The sequence below is a fragment of the Schistocerca nitens genome, chromosome 6 (assembly GCF_023898315.1).
Source record: "Schistocerca nitens isolate TAMUIC-IGC-003100 chromosome 6, iqSchNite1.1, whole genome shotgun sequence".
NCBI classification, from domain to species: domain Eukaryota; kingdom Metazoa; phylum Arthropoda; class Insecta; order Orthoptera; family Acrididae; genus Schistocerca; species Schistocerca nitens.
The window spans coordinates 522,778,314-522,799,988 of record NC_064619.1 but is presented as its reverse complement, the minus strand read 5'-3'; the positions used below and the strand labels follow the sequence as shown (position 1 = coordinate 522,799,988).

The following is a 21,675-nucleotide window of genomic DNA, read 5'->3' as shown; positions in this document are numbered from 1 at the left end:
CTGAGAACTAAAAAAACGACGTGATGCGATCGGCGGGCATACTGGAAACACTGCCCAATGCATGTGTGCAAAACTTTGTCGGATTTTCACTGTGGCTTCTATTTCGCGCCCGATCGGACATTGCTTTCTGAATAGCTCTCGTATATCAAGCTACCTTTGTACATTTATTATTTTTAGGTCTGAATTTGGTCATTGTTGACCGAAATCAATTACCTGATCAAGAAACTTCTGCAATCCGTGACTGTATTTATATAAAGAATTGTTTCAGAAGCAAGTAATGTATCGGGGGTCATTACAGGATGAGCAAGGATGTAGCAACAAACTTCCAGTGGTTGATTCCAGTTGTCTACTGAGTGCTTTGATACAAGAAACACTTCGCCTCCAGTTTCATCGTAAATCGTTTCGTTGCTTACCCCAGTTATCTTAGCAAGTGTACTCTAACGTATCAACATACTAGTGCAAATTCGTTTAATTCAATACGAGAGGGTTTTTGTAAAAAACATGTTCATTTACTCATGAAACTTTCTGTTGACAACGCTGTTAAATGCCCACTTGGCTTCATAACATTAAATAGCTCGTATTAACGTTCGTGTGGATTTAAGATTTTCATGAGAGCGTTTTGACACTAGTACTGTCACTAACCTATGTTACGGTAAGAATGTCTGACCATCAACGATTCTATGATGAAAACCACACTGAGTGGTCACAGTGATAGTCTGAAAGACATTCTGTTCTAACAATTTACCAAGACGGTAGCATCCAGGCCACGAACAACAATACACACGAATTATCAGTTTCAACGATACGCGTAATGTTCGTGACGACCTTGACTCTCGCAAACAAATAAAAAAATCGAGGACGTGATGTAGTTTCGGGGTGATTGGTTAATGTAGTAGTTCAGATAATTCGACGACCGAGACAGTCATCTTCTTCACGTGCTCGAACTGTGTTGTTGTGTGTTCTCGTTGACTGGACTCCAATCAGACTGAAGTATTGTTACAACTGAGTTTGGCTCCCGGGGCCCATGCTCATTTGTTTTGCAGAGCCCCCAATGTTTTGCGTGAAATACTAACTCTCTTCGCGTTTTGCAGCTCTTACGAACGAAATGGCTGGCGAGATTTTAATAGATTTAGTGCCGGACCCCAAGCCTTTCTTAAACTGAAAATTCTGTACTGGTTTGTTAGCTTTTCCAACATCTTTATTTCAATAGCCTCCTTTTTACGCTATCCTTGAAACTTGGTGATAGCATCGCTATCCTGGTTTCGTCGTATTTTCGGACTGCACTCTTAAGTATAGTTCGGCGACAACTGGTTCACTTGGTTGTTTCAGTTGCGTGTGTCGTTCATGTTGCTCGCACCTCTTCTCGACTGTTCCAGTAGTCTGCCCCACGTAAGACGAGACACGCAGTACACACTCGGCTTTCGGAGACCTTCTTTAACATTACAAAGATGATGTTTTACCTTTGTTGAAGGGAGCGAAATACAATGCGACCCAAAAGTCCATTAACATTTCAAAATTAAATACTTCACGGAATAATGTACTTAGAGAGTTCAAAATTGAGACAAATGCCTGAAATGACAATAGGGCTTATTGAAACCAAAGAACAGTGCACAAAACGACCAACAGTTGGCGCTTCACATGAAAAAAGATCAGCAATAAACATAACAATTTTTTAGCAAAGACGATGTTTCTATAACAAGTGCTCAATATGACGGCCGTCATTCGTCAACAATACCTGTGATCAAGGGACAATGTTGTTCAAATGGTTCAAATGGCTCTGAGCACTATGGGACTCAACATCTTAGGTCATAAGTCCCCTAGAACTTAGAACTACTTAAACCTAACTAACCTAAGGACATCACACACACCCATGCCCGAGGCAGGATTCGAACCTGCGACCGTAGCAGTCCCGCGGTTCCGGACTGCAGCGCCAGAACCGCTAGACCACCGCGGCCGGCGACAATGTTGTGGACAGCACTGTACGGCATATCAGCAGGTATGGTATGAAATTGCACTCGGATGTTGTCTTTTAGCATTTCTAATGAGGTCGGACAATCGTGGTAGACTTGCGACTTCAGGTAATACCACAACCAATAATTGTACTGACTGAGGTCTGCGTACCTGGGAGGTGAAGGCTGAAGGGCGTGGCGTCTCAGCACGCGATCCTCACCAAACGACGCGCGCAAGAGATCTTTTACGATTGTAGCTATATGGATGGATCGCCATCCTGCATAAATGCCATACCTTCCAGCTGGTCTTCATCAGTCAGGCTAGGGATGATATGACTCCCTCTCTTACTACATCTCATTTTATACGTGATTGTGTCCAGTGCCATCTGCCGGCCAAAGCTCATGTCATGTCAGACACATATGTCAGTTTTGACCTCTGTACCTACATTATTCCACGAATCAGTGAATTTTCAAATGTTAACAGACTTTTGGCGATCACTGACGTTAAGCGTTGTTGGGCGTGGTCGGTACTTGGATGGGTGACCACCCAGCGGCCATGCGCTGTTGCCATTGTTTCGGGGTGCACCCAGCCTCGCGATGCCAATTGAGGAGCTACTCGACCGAATAGTAGCGGCTTCGGTCAAGAATACCAACATAACAACCGGGAGAGCGGTGTGCTGACCCCACGCCCCTCCTATCCGCATCCTCCTCTGAGGATGACACGGCGGTCGGATGGTCTCGGTAGGCCACTCGTGGCCTGAAGACGGTGCTTAACCGACTTTTGGACCACCCTGTACACTGGATGTCATGTTTCCGTAAGAGTCTACCGATCTTTCTGCAGATTAGACCAACAAAAAGCAGATAAGCAATTCTTGACTTTTCTATTTCATTCTCAGTCTTAATCTACATTTCAGGTCCATTTTGAATTTGGCAGCAAAGCACGCTTGACTTGCCAGTCTGAGTACCAATTCCTCCAGAACGCATTCGTAAGCAGTCGAACTCGGCTATAAATAGCGGCGCAACAGCTCAGTCAAGTTGGAGTCCAGGCAGCGAGTACACATAATCGCATGCAACACTTGAAGAAGGAGACTGGGTTGGTCACCAAAATATCGTGATAAGTGGAAACAAAAAACGCGACAGATCGCAAGTGTACAGCGGCTCACCCTTGCAGGCGGTGCAAGGCACGCCCCCTCCGAGGACCCTCCAGAAGAAGAGCGTGCCGGCGTCCAGGTCCTCCTCGCTCCAGGCGGTCGCCACGCTCGACGACGTGCAGCACTCCTCCTTGGACACCTTCTGACTCAGCAGGTCGGTGCAGCGGCCGTTGCGCACTCGCAGCGACCAGCAGTTCCCTCCTGAAACAACGCCGCGCCGTCCCCTGTGTCAGCCATCGATTTCTTTTCTGCTACTGCTAGCTGCTGCTGTTACTCAGCTAAATGTCCATTCGATTGTGCAGGTCATCCAAAATCTAACTCTTAAGCATACCGCAGAAGCAAGCAAAGCGACGGCCCAGAAAACATCAGTTTCCCACATTCCTCCACGTAAGTGACGGTCTTGTTCCCAATTTACGCCTCAGTTAAATAACGGGCGACCAATTAAAACGCGATGAGAAACAGAGCGACATATTGAAAGGTCCCTGTTGGATTCTTTTCATGTTAATTCCTTAAATCTGTTGTCATTTACGTCATAAATTCCTCTTCTAAATTTACTGTGGTGTTTCTGACTATCTGGGAGGAGACTGAGCAGTGAAACGTGTTACTTTTACACATAAACAAGAACGATCTGTCACACTACTACACTATAAACACAGTTTATATGTAATTCATGTCACACAGTCTCATACGGAACCTACATCCGCTTTCTTTTATATACTGTATTAAGATACTGTCATCCCCCTTCCCTTCTGTGTGAAAGAATGAATGAGCAAATGTATTTCTAGTTGCATGCTTGATGGTAGCAGACAAGCCTGTCTGCTAGAGAACAGTAGGACCAACGTCGGAACAAGTAGCTACGCTTTCTAGAAGCAAAGAGGTTTCTATTCTTAGTATGGTCCTGTCCGTCCCTTGTCATGTTGGTATAGGGAGCTGCCTCTCTGGTCACTTCCGTTTGTATTGGTGAAGCACGCTCGGTAGGAGCCCAGCAGGTCAATCTGTCCGCGGAGAGCGTCTGAAGTGGTAAGATCTCCGGCTAAGCGCGTGTCTGCTAAGTCCGCAGGACAATGGATTTCTTAAGTTCAGCCTAACTGAAAATTGAATCACCTTTATTTCAGGTTTAGCTCTAAAATATCTAATGTTATCTTAAATTGCAACGCAGTGTGATTCGAGTGTACAGTTCAGAATATCTTCCAGTAGTTGCTTTGTCACTACTTTGTGAGTAAAGTGGAACCACGTGTTGATCAGTAACTCTAACTAAGATCATCAATCTTAAATGCGCATGTGCGTGAGATTATAACGTCTCGTCTTGACAATATTTTTCAATATAGCAACTTTTCTTTATGTTCAACCCACGTGGGGTGTACTTTGTGAGACCAGTACCACGTGCTTATACAGTTGTTTGACCCATCAGGTTAATAATAAGACGTTAGTAACCTGTTCGAGGTTTTTCTTTTGTAAATTGCTTTTCGATCTAATTTATTTTAATTATCAAAATTATTGTGGAGTTACACTCTTTGTGTAAACCAAGTTGACCAAGTGAAGCATGTGGTGTAATCATCAAAGTAGCCCTCAGCTATTCTTTTCGGGAAGATTTCACAGAGAGTTAGTATGAATTTAGTATACCAGTGTGTGGTAATTACATGACGGACAGGATTGCGTTACGAACGTAACTTCTTTGGGTGAAAATTGAATCGGTTGGTAGTGGTTAATTTCCTCTTGCATATGTTTCAACGTTCTTCGTGTGTTATTTTATGAATGCAGTGTTGTATGCAGTCTCCCAGTCTTGGCTCCATATTTGATGTGTTCTGTAAGATTACAAACTCACATTTTCACAATCCTAAATAAGGCACCAGTTTAGTTATGAATCAAGTTTAATATGCTGAAATTTCAATGATCAATGTTAAAATAAATGTCCAAATATAAACTGATTTATTTCTTTTTATGTAAATTGTGTTTTTATATATATATCACCGGTTATCGTAAGATGAATATTAAAAGATTATAATTAATGTTAGTCTTGTTGGGAATTTGGTAAGCTAGACTGGATACCTGGTGAAACAGTTGCTCACAAGGGAACCTCCCTATCGCACCCCCCTCAGATTTAGTTATAAGTTGGCCTAGTGGATAGGCCTTAAAAACTGAACACAGATCAATCGAGAAAACAGGAAGAAGTTGTGTTGAACTTTAAAAAAATAAGCAAAATATACAAACTGAGTAGTCCATGCGAACATAGGCAATATCAAGGAGGTTGAGAGCTCAGGAGCGCCGTGGTCCCGTGGTTAGCGTGAGCAGCTGTGAAACGAGAGGTCCTTGGTTCAAGTCTTACCTCGGTCTGTCTGTTCGTTCATTGACGTCTCTGTTCACTGTAATAAGTTTAGTGTCTGTGTTTTGCGACCGCACCGCAAAACCGTGCGATTAGTAGACGAAAGGACGTGCCTCTCCAATGGGAACCGAAAACATTTGATCGCAAGGTCATAGGTCAACCGATTCCTCCACAGGAAAACACGTCTGATATATTCTATACGACACTGGTGACGGCATGTGCGTCACATGACAGGAATATGTTGTCGACCCACCTAACTTGAACACTTGGCGAATGTGTAAAAAGATTCTTCTATCATGCCCGATTTAGGTTTTCTTGTGGATGTGATAACCACTCCCAAAAAAGTGATGAAAACATAAGAGTTTGTCACATAAACTGCAACAAATGAATGCAACAGTTTCACAGTCGCAGTTTTCCCTGTGCTCTGTCAAAACATGTTTTAAATCTTTTCAAATTTTTCCGTGTGTAGACCGTCAAATACTACATATGTCCAAGCAAATCTGAACATGTCCTGAAATTTTGGAGAGCGAAGTTGATTATGTGTGAGTGCCTGAACTTTGATAATTGTCTGAAAATAAAAAAATAAACTTTTCGCTCGAGGGAAGATTTGAACCAAGGACCTCTCGCCCCGCAGCTGCTCACGCTTTCCACGGGACCACTGCGCACCCATGCTTACGTTTGTCCTTGATGTTGCCTATCTTGCGCATGGACTACTCAGTTTGTATATTTTGCTTATTTTTTTCATAGTTCCACACAACTTCTTCCTGTTTACTCGATTGATCTATGTTCAGTTTTTCAAGGCCTGTCCACTGTGCCAACTTATAACTAAATCTGAGGGGGGTGCGATGGGGAGGTTCCCTTGTCAGTAATGCAAGGTTAACTTCCTCAGGTAGCTCACAGCTTTTAACCCACTTTTATGGTCTTGAATATCAGCACCGCTTACATAGCAAAATAAAGCAACAACATTACAATATACGTAATTCATAACTTTCCCTCTAGCCTTAAATTGCCGATTAGTGACAGGAATAGGCTCCGGTCAAGCACGGAATAAAGAGAGCAAAACATATCGCCAGGAGGGGGAAAGAGTGAAAGTGAGTAAGTGAGTAAGTGTGTAACTGACAGAGAATGAAAGAAAGAGAGAGAGAAAGAGAAAGGGAGGAGACCTATTTATTTTAATGTGCCTTTCGTATCAATGAGAATAATCTTCTGAAAAGAGTTTGTCGGCTGCAGCGGTGATACCACAGGCTAGTGAAAATTGCGTAGGTTACGTTGAATGCTTTCTTTTGTGTACATTGTACTAAAACTGTCTTCAGTTTTCCACTGTAATGTTGCAACAAGTTTCGGACCTTTCTCCCTAAAGAATATCAGTCAGCCAAAATTCGATTCTTCTCGTTAACTGCTCTCGGTGTAACGGTGAAGAATATTTATAAGATTAAAATATTTAACACCGGGATGCAGAGGCTGGTTTTCAGTAGACTGGCCAACAAGCGCAGTTGTTCTAAGAAATCTCCCAAGGAGGTCAGGACTAACGTCGCCATTGCGTAAGCGCGTCACAAAGTGGAGATCAGTCACTACGACGGGGGTGTGTGGTGCAAAATCACACCGGGAAATCAGTGAAGAGATGCGAACCATCAAAATTGAAATCGAATTATATTTAATGATAGAGAAATAGTAGCAGCTATTAAAGACGACACACGTACGACCTATGAAAACTGGATATTTATTAAGAAAAGGATAAGAAGTAAGCATAAAAAGCAAGCACCGAGCGAAAGGGTTGCCCTGCTGCTGGGTGTCGATTCTCATCAGTGTGCTATCCTGGCAGACCTCATGTGCTCTGTCCGTGAGCACGTTCGAGGATATATGCATTCTTCCTCTGGAATCAGATTGGTAACGGACTAGCGGAGATAGGACTTGCTTCTAACCGCAATAACTAATCTTAATTTCTTTTCAGTATTACTTGTTAGATATGTTAGTTTTAGCTAGTCGTATAGCTGATATTATTAGCTAATATTTTAGCACAGTTTAATAAGTCTTGGTTACAAAATACTGACACGAATTATTTACAAACTAGTGGAAGAAAGGGGTAGAAGTCGATCTCAGGGAAGAGCGTTTGAGTTCTGGAGAAACGTAGGTACACGTGTGCCCATGCTGCCGTTACGTCTTATCTTAGAAGATAGACTGGCGAAAGCCAAACCTACGTTTATAGCATCTATAGACTTACAGAAAACTTTTTAAAATGTTGAAAGGAGTACACTCTTCAAGTTCTGGAGGTCGCAGGGATAAAATACAGGGAGCGAATTGTTATACACTACTTGTCCAGAAAGCATTCGGCATTCACAAGAGTCAAAAGACATGAAAGGGAAGCAGTGGTGAACGGAGACAGGTTTATAACCTATCACCGATGTTGTTCAGTCTGTAAAGGAAACCAAGGGAAGAGATTTAAAGTAAATGGAGACGAAATAAAACTTTGCGACTTGTCGACGACAATGTAATTCCGTTAGAGATGGCAAAGGACTTGGGGAAGGTTTGTTGAACGGGATGCATAATGCCTTAAAATAGTTTATCGTCATCAAGACAAGTAAAAGAAGGTAATGGAATCTACTGGGCAGCAAAATAACTGACGAAGACCGAAGTAGAAAGGATGTAAACTGTACAGAAGAAGTACTCGTAGTAATAAAAGCGACAACAGAAGCTTTTGAAATGCGGTGCTGCACAAGAATGCTACAGAATAGCAGGGTAGATCGTATAACACATGGCCTACTGAATGGAGAGAAAAATTTTTTTGGCACAATTGGGCGACCAAAGTTTGACTATAGTAAGCAGGAGAAGTGCACTTGCATCTCGCAGCAGTTATACAGAGATGAGAAGGCTTGCACAGGACAGACTAGCATGGAGAACTGGTTCGAACCCGTCTTTGGATTGAACGACACAACAATAGTCAGCAAATAAACAATTTTTTTTCAGCCTTCAGTTGCAAGGTAATTTTACTCGTTTACCTAGGTTTCGATTCCAGTAATGGAATCTTCTTCAGAACCTATAAATTAAACCACATACGGACATATATTACTCACTAAAATGCATTATCTGTCTAATGATTGAATATTAAAGAAATTGTGATACTTACAAAAAATTAAATTATTTTGTGAGCCAAACACTGGCCATGTCACAGATTAAAAATTGAAACAAATAAGATGCATAATCATAAGATTATGTCAGTCAAAATTAAAACCATTAAGGCGAACGTAGACGGAGCTACGCCGGCCAGAAATCAGGAACACACGAAAGCGGCTCGAAAAATAGGCGTTGTGAGCAGTTACGCGGCGAGGCTCGGCCGCGGCCAAGCGCATGCGCGAGCACAAGCGCAGGGGCGAGAGACAAACTGTCTCAAAATTACTTAGAGCAAATATACATATCAACAAAATGTGACAAAGCCGTCCTACAATTGGACAAACCTATCTATTGGTATGGCAACATTAAATAATTTACCTGAGAAACTACAAAGCCGAGGTATAATTTTTTTTTTTTTTAAATATTATAGTAAGAGGGCGTAGCCCCGCTACAGTAACTAAATTAGTGTCAAAACCATGCGTGCTAAGCATAAAATGTCTTTAACATAAAAACGCCTTAGCAAGTATGTGTCATTACCAAGCATAAAACGAAATGCAAAGACACACATGTGCAATCGCATTATAATAAAGGGACAAAGCAGATAGGGAAACAGCATCGGCCATTCGAGGCGGACTGTTGGTCAACTCCACTGGAGTAAAGGTTGAAATCCTTCGAAATAACTTCTATTTTTTAATTGCAGCTGATCATTAAGTAAGTTGTCTCTATCAATACTAAGATGTTTAAAAATTTGCAATTCTTCGAGGGTGTCTAGCCTACATCCCTTTACTTCATTATGCAAAAGCTCTGCGTCTTTTAAAGGCTTGGGAGCATGCGCCTTTTGGACCAGATGTTCAGCAAATGTAGATCCTCGAGTTCCATCACCGCTTTTTGTCGGCAGATGCTCTTTAAACCTAACAGACAGGGCCCTTCCTGTCTGGCCAATGTAATAAGAAGGACATTCATTATTGGCAACAAAATAGACTTTAAAATTTTTCGGAAAGCTACCTATTCTGACATCATCATCCCAGCTGATTCCACCCATCCTCAGGCCCAAAAAATGGCCTTTTTTCACTCGAGAATCCATCGAGCTCTTTCCATTCCACTGTCGCCAGTCAACTTACAGAACGAATTAAAAGTCCTCGAAAACATCGCTCAGAATAATGGATATAATCCCAGTATAGTGAGACAGTTGTTTAATAAAAAAACACGAAAGAAGACTACCACCCTTTCCAGTTCAGATACTCACAATCAACACCAGCCAACAAAATACATATCAGTTCCCTTTATAGGTAACATATCCTATAAGGTAGGTCGTTTATTAAAAAACCTAGGGTGTAAAGTTTCATACTCTACCACCAACAACCTCAAAAAGAACTTGGTTCATTCCCTGGATAAAGGTAATGATAAATCATCGCTGTCAGGTGTGTATAAAATCACGTGTGCTGAATGTCCTTCTTATTACATTGGCCAGACAGGAAGGGCCCTGTCTGTTAGGTTTAAAGAGCATCTGCCGACAAAAAGCGGTGATGGAACTCGAGGATCTACATTTGCTGAACATCTGGTCCAAAAGGCGCATGCTCCCAAGCCTTTAAAAGACGCAGAGCTTTTGCATAATGAAGTAAAGGGATGTAGGCTAGACACCCTCGAAGAATTGCAAATTTTTAAACATCTTAGTATTGATAGAGACAACTTACTTAATGATCAGCTGCAATTAAAAAATAGAAGTTATTTCGAAGGATTTCAACCTTTACTCCAGTGGAGTTGACCAACAGTCCGCCTCGAATGGCCGATGCTGTTTCCCTATCTGCTTTGTCCCTTTATTATAATGCGATTGCACATGTGTGTCTTTGCATTTCGTTTTATGCTTGGTAATGACACATACTTGCTAAGGCGTTTTTATGTTAAAGACATTTTATGCTTAGCACGCATGGTTTTGACACTAATTTAGTTACTGTAGCGGGGCTACGCCCTCTTACTATAATATTTAAAAAAAAAAAAATTATACCTCGGCTTTGTAGTTTCTCAGGTAAATTATTTAATGTTGCCATACCAATAGATAGGTTTGTCCAATTGTAGGACGGCTTTGTCACATTTTGTTGATATGTATATTTGCTCTAAGTAATTTTGAGACAGTTTGTCTCTCGCCCCTGCGCTTGTGCTCGCGCATGCGCTTGGCCGCGGCCGAGCCTCGCCGCGTAACTGCTCACAACGCCTATTTTTCGAGCCGCTTTCGTGTGTTCCTGATTTCTGGCCGGCGTAGCTCCGTCTACGTTCGCCTTAATGGTTTTAATTTTGACTGACATAATCTTATGATTATGCATCTTATTTGTTTCAATTTTTAATCTGTGACATGGCCAGTGTTTGGCTCACAAAATAATTTAATTTTTTGTAAGTATCACAATTTCTTTAATATTCAATCATTAGACAGATAATGCATTTTAGTGAGTAATATATGTCCGTATGTGGTTTAATTTATAGGTTCTGAAGAAGATTCCATTACTGGAATCGAAACCTAGGTAAACGAGTAAAATTACCTTGCAACTGAAGGCTGAAAAAAAATTGTTTATTTGCTGTACATTTCACAGTTGCTGACACGCTGCAATATGTTAAAGATTTGTAAACAACAATAGTCTCTAGTCTGAAGGTTCACTTTGCATTGCAAAAAAATGGTTCAAATGGCTCTGAGCACTATGGGACTCAACTGCTGAGGTCATTAGTCCCCTAGAACTTAGAACTAGTTAAACCTAACTAACCTAAGGACATCACAAACATCCATGCCCGAGGCAGGATTCGAACCTGCGACCGTAGCGGTCTTGCGGTTCCAGACTGCAGCGCCTTTAACCGCACGGCCACTTCGGCCGGCACTTTGCATTGCAGTTCACGAACTGATCTGAAACGCCCTGCCACATTAAAACTGCGTACCGGACTGGGCTCCGACGTGGGACCTTTGCCTTTCACCGGCCCTACCAACTGAACTACCCAATCACGACTCACGTCCCGCCCTCACATCTTCACTCGTGGCAGTATCACTTCTCATCTATAAATTTCATAGGTCCCAGGTTGGAGTGCCGGTGCGACACATGGCTTTAATCTGCCAGGAAGTTTCAACAACAACACTGTATTACTGGAGTTTCCACGCTCTTGGCGAAACTTTATTTAGAATGTGTATGAGTAATGCAAAACAAAACTCCGTCCGAACAGGTACCAACCGATAACCGTGTCGCCCTCATCCCGTAGCTGTTACAGCCCGTAGTGGATATGGAGGGGCATGTGATCAGCACAGCGCTCTCCCAACCATCGTTAGTTTTAATGAGTGGAGTATGAGTCAATGTTGTCATTATGATTTCAGCCGAAGCCATTTCACTGTGTGGCAATTTGTAACCAACAGAGGCTAAAACAGCGATATATGGGAAAGGTTTGACGCAATGGCGTCCATATCCGGGACAAGACCACACCGCCACCCCCTACCGTCCACTAGCTCTCAGAGAAAGGAAAAAAAAAATATAGCGTAGTCAGGTGTTTTTCTTTCACGGAAATGATTTTACGGCTACTGACAAGATTCCACTTGTCTTATTCCACACCCCCCAGGTCCAACCCATCCCCTAAGGCTATTGCGGGGGCGCCACTGGTTTGACGTAATACTTCACGTGTGCCGCACGTGTCCTGCATCTGCCGACATTACCACAAACGCTGCTCCAGGGAGCCGTATACCGTCGGCTGGCTGTTGGTTGGCATCATTTCTTTGTACCTGCACCGCAGAGTGAGGCGCCCGCGACAACGGATTTCCCCGAACGTCACCGACACGTCCTGCGGCGGGCGGCGTTCCCACGCGCTGCGCCGTCAGACAGTGGCTTTCCTTGAGTGGCGTACTCGTGTTTCGCCGGCGCGGCGTCGCGCGCGGTCTGCGCAGGCGCGGGGACAGGTCCCAGACTGCGCGGTCCCGGCCTTGTGGAGAGGCTGCCCCGTCAATGGGCAGGCGCCGGCACGGCTTACGACACCGGCCCGTACTCGGGATGGCCGTGGGGCCGCTCACCCACTTACCGCTCAACACTTAAATACAGGACTGACCCTCAATTAACTTCGTCTGTGCACACGTAAACGAAGAGAACGTGGAGCGTGCACCCTGACGCAACGGCACCTTCAGCTCTGTTGTTCTCCGATGATTGGCGCGTAGCTGTTCGAAGTCCACAGGATCTGTATCAGTCCTAGCAGCTGTTCCTCTCGTTCTATTGGCTATTTCTAATGCCAGAGTTAGTATCTAGGTCAGCCGAGAGCGCTAATGCGCTGCTTCCTGGACTCGGGTAGGCGCGCCGGTCCTGGATCGAATCCGCCCGGCGGATTAACGACGACGGCCGGTGTGCCGGCCAACCCGGATGTGGTTTTTAGGCGGTTTTCCACATCCCCTCGGTAAATACTAGGATGGTCCCCACATCCCGCCTAGCTACACTAGCTCGCAGACATTTGAACACTTTCGCACTACTCCATGGATTACACTAGTCGCAGACAGTTGGGGTACACAAATTCTGTCCCGGGGGGGTACGGGGTGGTGGCAGGAAGGGCATCCGGCCACCCCTTAAACTAACATTGCCAAATCCGATTAAGCATTACGACCCTGCCTAACTGCGGGAAAAGGCACAAGTGAAAGAAAGAAAGAAAGAAAAGTTAGTATCCGTATGCGGTGCAACGAGTCTTTTTTCAGCTTTCTTTTTCAGCCTGGGTCTGTCTTTTCGTGATTTGTCAAAATGGTTTGTGGTCGGAATCTACTAGGCTGGCTTAAGGAGGTGCGTAAACTAGGGGAGGAGTGGAGGGGGGGGTGTCATAAACAAACAAAAGAAACAAACGATTACCCTTACAGCGTGGGAGCGCTGTAGCCAGTGTGTCTGAGAAGACCTCGCACGGAATCGCGGTTCGGGAGTGGGTGATCTTGGTGCTCGGTACCTATTCCAGCTAGGAACATGGCGTGAAAAGTTTTTGGTACAGCCCGGGCCAGCAGTCATTTCTATAGTCATTCGAACATGTCTTCCTGTAACTAAACCACAATATATTAAGCGAAAAGTGAACGACGAACCAGAGCTGGCGCCCAAGTAAATTCTACGAATCGATTAATTCCTCTTGCAAAAGATTTTAACTGAGCTGAAATCAGAGTTCAGCTAACGGCTCCATTCGTATGTTCACTGTTTGAATTTTACTTGCAAACTCAGTCTCCCTTAAATAACTCCGGACTGCAGCGAGACTGATGATTCAAATTTCGTGCGCAGGCGTATCGGTCCTCGGTCTAAGACAAAAAAAAATCTTTCTTCGTTTAGGTTTTAAATGGAAAAAAGAAACACGTTTCAATGGGAGATTTTCGAAGCACACCACTTCTATATTTTGAACTTGACCGAATCGCTTCAAATTTTGCTCGAAGATACATTAATGGATAATGTCAAAACGAATATTAAACTTCCTGGCAGATTAAAACTGTGTGCCAGACCGAGACTCGAACTCGGAACCTTTGCCTTTCGCGGGCAAGTGCTCTACCAACTGAGCTACCCGAACACGACTCGCGCCCCGTCCTCACAGCTTTACTTCTGCCAGTACCTCGTCTCCTATCTTCCAAACTTTACAGAAGCTCTGAAAACAAATATTATTTATCCAATAATCTCAATCCTTCGTCAAGATAACGATGATTTAAAGTCGAGCTAAATGTAACACGTAAAATTAGTTCTTGCGTAAGCTGAATGCACGGAAACTGTTTAAAGTGAATAAAACAGATAAAAATATGCATTCTTACGATGAAACTGAAAGCTCACTTTCAAAAATCTAGCTTCATTCAGAATTCACGTGCCAAATACACATTTTCTGAGACTTTTGCGCACACCACTCCTATGTTTCAAACTTGTGTGAATCGGTTTAAACTTTGAGGTAAGGTACAGAAATAGGCTACGTGTAATTAATGGTAGTTGTCTTTTTTATGAAAGCTTTACCCGTTGCCACGATATGAGCAACATGGTTCGAAAGACAATAAAAAAACCTATACCGGATCAGTCGTCATCCGAGTCAACAAAAATCTATATCGGTTGCCAAGCTAAGGCAGTCTAATGTCAGAATTACGGTAGAGTAAAAGTTGGGAAACAGAATGAACGTTGCGCATGTCGCAGAGTTAGGGATCTAAAGGAAGGGAACTAGCTTTTCGACTTATCTGGCAGTTCCAAAGACAATTAAATGAAAACACTTTGATATATTCGCACTTCGTTACGAGTTAACAGTACTTTTACAGAGCAGTGAGCTCTCTTAAACCCACCCCATGTTACACGTATGGTATAGACATAAATTTATGTGCTTCTAGAGAATGGGTGGCATCTGCCATAGAAAGTATCTGAGAGAGGCTGTGCATATATAATACGAAGTATTCCAGAGTGAGGATGCATGCATCCTAAACTTTATTGACACGTTGTGTCGTACTCCATGACGAGACAAATGCCAAGTTGGAAGAGAATATGGCCTCCGTCATGTTGTACGACATGACATCATATATTATGTTACTTTTCTTGACGCGATGTTTTATACTGCACAACCTGGGTGCTAATACTAACGAGTAAAAAAGCGCGAATATATCAGAATGTTTTGATTGAAATTCTTTAAAGTTCCCCAGGACATAGTCCTTTTTTTGTGTTACAATAGTAGCATTTTATTCTTCTGGTAGTTTTAGATATATCTGTTTCCAAATTTTTCGGGTAACTTACGGGGAATAAAGTACGAGGGCGTGATAAAAAGTAATGCCGCCGAATTTTTTATTCTGTTCTCAATATCATTCAGGTATTACATGTCATGAGTATTACTCAATCGATTCCCCCTTTTCGCTGACGCAAGTTGCAACCCACTGCCGTTAGAGTACTCCCAATTGTAGCATGTGACTTGGCGGTGTATAACGTATCTATGTCAGTGCATGATAAACCCTCAGAAAACTAAAAGCACGAATTCAAATGGGTCTGAGCCTTATGGGACTTAACATCTGAGGTCATCAGTCCCCTAGAACTTAGAACTACTTAAACCTAACTAACCTAAGGACATCACACACATCCATGCCCGAGGCAGGATTCGAACCTGCGACCGTAGCAGTCCCACGGTTCCGGGCTGCGCGCCTAGAACCGCGAGACCACCGCGGCCGGCAGCACGAATTCGAAACACACATGGAGCATGTGGTGTCACCGCCAGACACCACACTTGCTAGGTGGTAGCCTTTAAATCGGCCGCGGTCCGTTAGTATACGTCGGACCCGCGTGTCGTCACTATCAGTGATTGCAGACCGAGCGCCGCCACACGGCAGGTCTAGTCTAGAGAGACTCCCTAGCACTCGCCCCAGTTGTACAGCCGGCTTTGCTAGCGATGATTCACTGTCTACATACGCTCTCATTTGCAGAGACGACAGTTTAGCATAGCCTTCAGCTACGTCATTTGTTACGACCTAGCAAGGCGCCATATTCAGTTGCTATAAGTTGAACAGATAATATTGACTCATGTACCGTCAAGAGCGACGTTCATCATTAATGGATTAAAGTTAAGTATCAAACTATTTACGCCCTCTTTCTGAATTCTAATTTTTTGTCATGATCCAGGCCTCACGTCAGTATAGTTCTTCCCTCCTCACGCCAGCCTGCATGAGCTAAAACGCGTGCATTTCGGCATCCACTAGTAACACGGTGTTGGTTCTTCTGCCAACACAACAGACCACACACGAATGCTGTGACATATGCAAGAATCCGACAACTTGGGTTCACTGTCATCGGTCATCCTGCATATAGTCCTAACTTAGCCCCATCCGATTTTGGTCTGTTTCCAAAACTTGAAGAACCTTCGGAGGCTGTAGTGGGACGAAATTGAAGCGTCACCCATCCACCAGTGTCAGCCCAGTTTGCAGGTGAATATAAGTTTAATTTAGTTTTGTTTATGTATTTTTGTAATATTTGTAATGGTTGTGAATTGTCTAAAGTTTTTGTATTTATTTTTTATGTTTCATGTACGGAGAGGGCGGCGCAACGAACGGAGACAGCATCTTCGCTGCCGGGACCAGAGAGAAAATTGCTGGCCACTATACGTCGCGGGTCGACAGCCAAAGAGCAACAGAAGATCCTGAAACCGAGTTGTTGCGTCGTGCTTCTAAAAATTGAAAATGAATAATTTGTAATGTTTTGTACAACAATGATATCATAGGAAGTTTAATCTTATTGAAAATGTTAGTTTTGTCTCGTCAAGGCTCAGGTTCACGTCTGTATGTAGGAAGATAATAAACTAGTGCATGCTACTAAAGTTGAAATACGTGTTCCGAGGATTTATTTATGAAGAATTATGTGAATGAATTAATAATATATTTGACAAGATTATTGAATTTTGACAGCGTTCATCGCGACTTTGAATCTCAAAAGTTTATTCAATGTGGTTCTAATATCGATTAAATCAGATAACGTGTATCAATATAATTTCTGAGGAGAAACAAACGACATCTAAATTGAAAAAGTTTACGCAAACCAATTGGCCCGAGTGACGTAATTCTGCGCATACGACTCAAATGATGTTTTACAGTTTGGTTCGAGAACCATTCTGAGACAATTTAAAAAGAATATAAATAATTTTGAAGTGGGTTGTAACTGACGTAGGTGACGAAGTCTACACATGGTCATATGTCGAAAGAAAATCATTTATAAGAAACTTACGTCGTTACACTACAAGGCCTCGCTTTGAAAGCGATGAAGCGGCGGAAACAGAGGTTAGCTTGTGGCTCTGTCAACAAAGTCAAACATTCTACAATGACGGTTACCAACAAACTGGTCTCTCGTTGGGAGAAATATGTTCGTCATAAATAATGCAGAATAAAGATTTATAATGTTGACAAAGTTCGTCTTATTTTAAAAGATTTAAGAGTTTTCTCGTAAAATATTCCGAGGCAGTACTTTTCAATATGCTCCCGTTGTACGAAGACAGGGTTTCCAAACTCGAAATTCTACAAACCTAGAAGAATAATGTGGTATCGTCCAGAGACCGCGGCGCCACACCAAAGTCGGCAACGCATATCGATACGACAGACGTTAGCCAGGATTCGGTGCAATCCGCAACGATGCGCTCGTGTAGAACACGGCGCTCCCCACCACTGCAGGTGCCCCCACGCTGAGGCCAGTATAGTATCGAGCATGCAGCAGTTCTGTCGAGTTCGCTACAGCTCAGCTACAGCAGTCAGCATCGTGTCTAGCACCTAGTTAAAGTTTCAGATGAACTTGTACCGTTGTTAATGATGAACCTTATACTTCAAGAGAAAAGCTTTTTTTTTTTTTTTTTTTTTTAAATTAGTGCATCAAGTGTGGCTTTGCTACTTTATGACAGTTGCAAATCATCCAGTATGTCTGTGACAAAGATGCATGTCAACGTTAAGCAAATCTTTAATTCATTAATATAATAAAGTGAACTAATATTTCACGTATTTTAGTTTGATGAACCTTCTCCCAGAGCGAGCAAAGAAGCCACAGTTGTGGCCGGACGAAAATAGTTTCTTCTGGTCACAACATATGCTTTTCCATCCCTTGTCCACGTGGATGCGCGTGTGGTAGACAACATTCCGGTCAGGTAGGCAGCCATTCATCAAGTGACTGCACCTGCTGCCTATAACAAATCCGACATAGTTCAAGAATCTACAGGTTTATCCGGAAAACAAGAAGAAATTGAGTAAGTTATGAGGGAACGGAAAAGTACATCCGCCCCCCCCCCCCGCCCTCTTACCATTCCAATGAGAACAAAATTAATAAAAAGACCTGTTTTCCAGACGTGAGTGGAATTATCGAAAGAAACAGCGTTTTCCTCGTTTATTGTTCGCATAGCCATAGTGCACAGACCTGCGTTCACAGTCGCAGAGCTAAGTTGAATACAGGCAATGGTGATTACACACTTCAGTTTCGCATTATGTAAATTCGGATATTCTCAAAGATGTGGGAATCTGTTGCTATAATCGTTCTGAACTCGAATTACAGTTTTAAGGTGAATAATTTTCAGATACTGTAGGTTGGTTTTCTGAAATTCAGTTTCTTGGAAGTTACACTGCAGTCATGTACGAAGCATTGACGTTAACAAATTGTTATGACTTTTGTATTCCTTAAAAATATTTTTTTTATTATTATTACTATTGCACGCGTAAACACACCTTAAAAATGGTGCCGAGAAAAAATTAGATTGGTTAGAGAGGAGTATGGGGATAGAGATGAGCGGGAGGGTTAGAGGGGGGGGAGGGGGGGAAGACTGTAACAAATTGTGATCCCGAGCCCCAAAACTAAATTTTGGATCCGAACAATGATTTAACAGGCAGTGAATTGCCCATATTGGCAGGCTTTTTCCAGCACCTACTGGTTTTAAACCTCTACCTGACATTATAGTGTAACGCACACTGCACTAACTTGTGGGACAGGAAGGTGAGTCAGATCAGGATAAAATCCGCGCGGATGATTAATGGTATACTTGCCAATCTGGCTGTGATTTTGTCAGTTTCCCACGTTCGTTTATGTAAATGCTGGACTGGTCCTCAATTTCCGCTTCACAAAACATGTTTCGCAAAGAGTTACAATACGATCCAACGCAGAACCAAGTTTCCACAACTCACAGACGCAGAGCGCACACATTTTCCGTCCATTAGGTAACGGAGCCATTGGAACGGCAACCAGCCACAAAGTTAAATGCAGTACATTGCCACAACCTGTGTATTGCAGAGCCCTTCTTAGTTGGGGAAAAAGTAACCGAAAAGATAGAGAGTAAGACTGGTTGTAAACCTTTGAAAAGCCCCGGCAGGAAACAGCACATTGCAGGGGAGTGCTATTAGTGGCAGGAGGAAATCGCCAATTATAGCGCCTGCCTGAATTCTGTTATGGTGACATTAGCTGGAAAGGCCCAATAGTGAAACTAGTTTGAGGAACCGTTTGGAGATTGCAAAAATGCGAAGAGTCGGTTCAGACCTTCCTGAGTGTTGGAGTCGTGGTCCCTTTTTAGCGAAGATGCTCACTTGACTGATTTCTCAGTTAGTAACACAACGTGATCCACTAAGGGACAGGTTACCTCCTCCCTCCGCAGTTACTCAACACATAAAAGTCATGTTTATCAGAGAATAACACCATAAAAGGAGTTTGCTGGTACATTTAGCAATAGAACATACATTAAATTTACGTACCACAACAGTGTTGGCAAAGCGTGCGTCCGCAGCTCGTGGTCGTGCGGTAGCGTTCTCGCTTCCCACGCCCGGGTTCCCGGGTTCGATTCCCGGCGGGGTCAGGGATTTTCTCTGCCTCGTGATGACTGGGTGTTGTGTGACGTCCTTAGGTTAGTTAGGTTTAAGTAGTTCTAAGTTCTAGGGGACTGATGACCAAGGATGTTAAGTCCCATAGTGCTCAGAGCCATTTGAAGCAAAGTGTGCCTTAAAAATAAATACTCTTACATCGGAGCAGTTGCAAATGCTTCCTCATGAACAAACACATACGGCGTAACTATCTCTCTGGCATTTGGTAAGCCACAGGGCCCTGGTACATAAAACATATTTTCATTCACATATTCCACAATTATTTTTTAACCACTGTTCAGCCTGAGTCCTTTCCAACGGGTCAATTTCGACAGAAAATAATCTGTAATCTGAGTCGGCCAAAGCTGAGAGAACAATCGAGAACGAGAAATCCTGCTTATAATTGTAAAAGATCGACCCACTCGCCTTCGGTTTCACCAGCCGTATGTGTGTGCCATCGATTCCTCCTACGCAGTTTAGGTCTTTCGCACGGGTTTGGAATCCGTTTGCAATGGCCATTATCAAATTGCGATGTCAGACTATAAGAAGAGTAAAAAAGTTTATTTTATCGAATAGTTTTCTAACAGTCGAATGAGAAAGATTGCATAGCGCAAAAGACAAGCAAATCCGAAAAGAGTGCGTTTTAACTTTTTACGCGAATGTACCATTGCTTCTTTTTCAGGAAGCAATTTTTTTAGAGGCACAGCAGGTGACTCGATAATTGGCCCTCCGCATTTGTTCCGAAGCAGATAGCCGCATGACTACCAGGACTCTTGCGTCTCTCCGCCCGTTGGCGGAAATACTCCACTCGTGTGGCTCCGGCCTAAAGGTGCGATTCCAGTGCGGCGGTTGTGGCCACACAAGTGACGCGGCACTGAAGTTGCGAGACACCAACGCAGCCTCGACGGACTTGATCGGCCTAGCACATGGACAGAATCTTCCACACGCTGAACTGCGCTTACTAAACGAGGTGTTCGCTCTTAGTCATCCTGTACGACATTTGTATCGTTCTTTCTCCTCTACCACGATCGCTGCTCGCTCTTTGATTTACAAAAAGACTACAGTGTGTCCCACTTATAATGACCGCCCCAAATAACTTTTCGTCCAGAACTAAAATGAAAAATGTATTGAGCGAATGTTGTTTAACTACCACTGCGGCTGTTGCGCTTTGATGGTGATGAGGTGAAATGACAACACAAACGCCCAGTCTCCGATCGGAGAAACCCCCCGACGGTGCCGGGAATAGGGCTCTAGACCCTGGGAAGTAGAGAAAGCAACGCTAACCTCTGGACCGAGAGCTACGAACAACTTTTAACTGAAGACCGCTGACTGAATGACTGGTGTCTTTTTCCTTGTATTTTCATTTTCGTTTACTGTCAACTCCTGCCAAGTTGACGAGTTACGTACGTACACTGTGCGCTGTTACAGGCATGACAGCGTCAGTTCTGTGTAACGTTGTCAATAACTTCAAGTTTACGTGTTTAGTACAATGAGATACGTTTTCGAAAAGATATTCAGGAGAAGAAGTTGATTATCAGAATGAAAAAGGTTCTATTTAAAAAATAAGTGCTGCTGAAATTTCCTGGCAGATTAAAACTGTGTGCCAGGCCGAGACTCGAACTCAGGACCTTTGCCTTTCGCGGGCAAGTGCTCGCAGATGGTAGAGCACTTGCCCCCTAAAGCCAAAGGTTCCGAGTTCGAGTCGGCCTGGCACACAGTTTTAATCTGCTACGAAGTTTCATATCAGCGCACACTCCGCTGCAGAGTGAAAATCTCATCATAACGAACAGGCGTACCAGAAAGGCAATTATGCTGGTTACTTATGCTGATTACTGTCACCTTGGTAACTAAACAGCA

General features: G+C 43.3%; 1 protein-coding gene across 1 annotated transcript in view; it reads right to left on the bottom strand.

Annotated features, from left to right (window-relative positions):
• Positions 1-21,675, bottom strand: part of LOC126262319 (follistatin) — an 809,720-nt gene that overhangs the window by 209,033 nt on the left and 579,012 nt on the right. Inside the window, exon 2 of the mRNA XM_049958873.1 lies at positions 3,113-3,301. Within this exon, the coding sequence (XP_049814830.1) occupies positions 3,113-3,301 (189 nt within the window). The remainder of the gene's footprint in view (positions 1-3,112; positions 3,302-21,675) is intronic.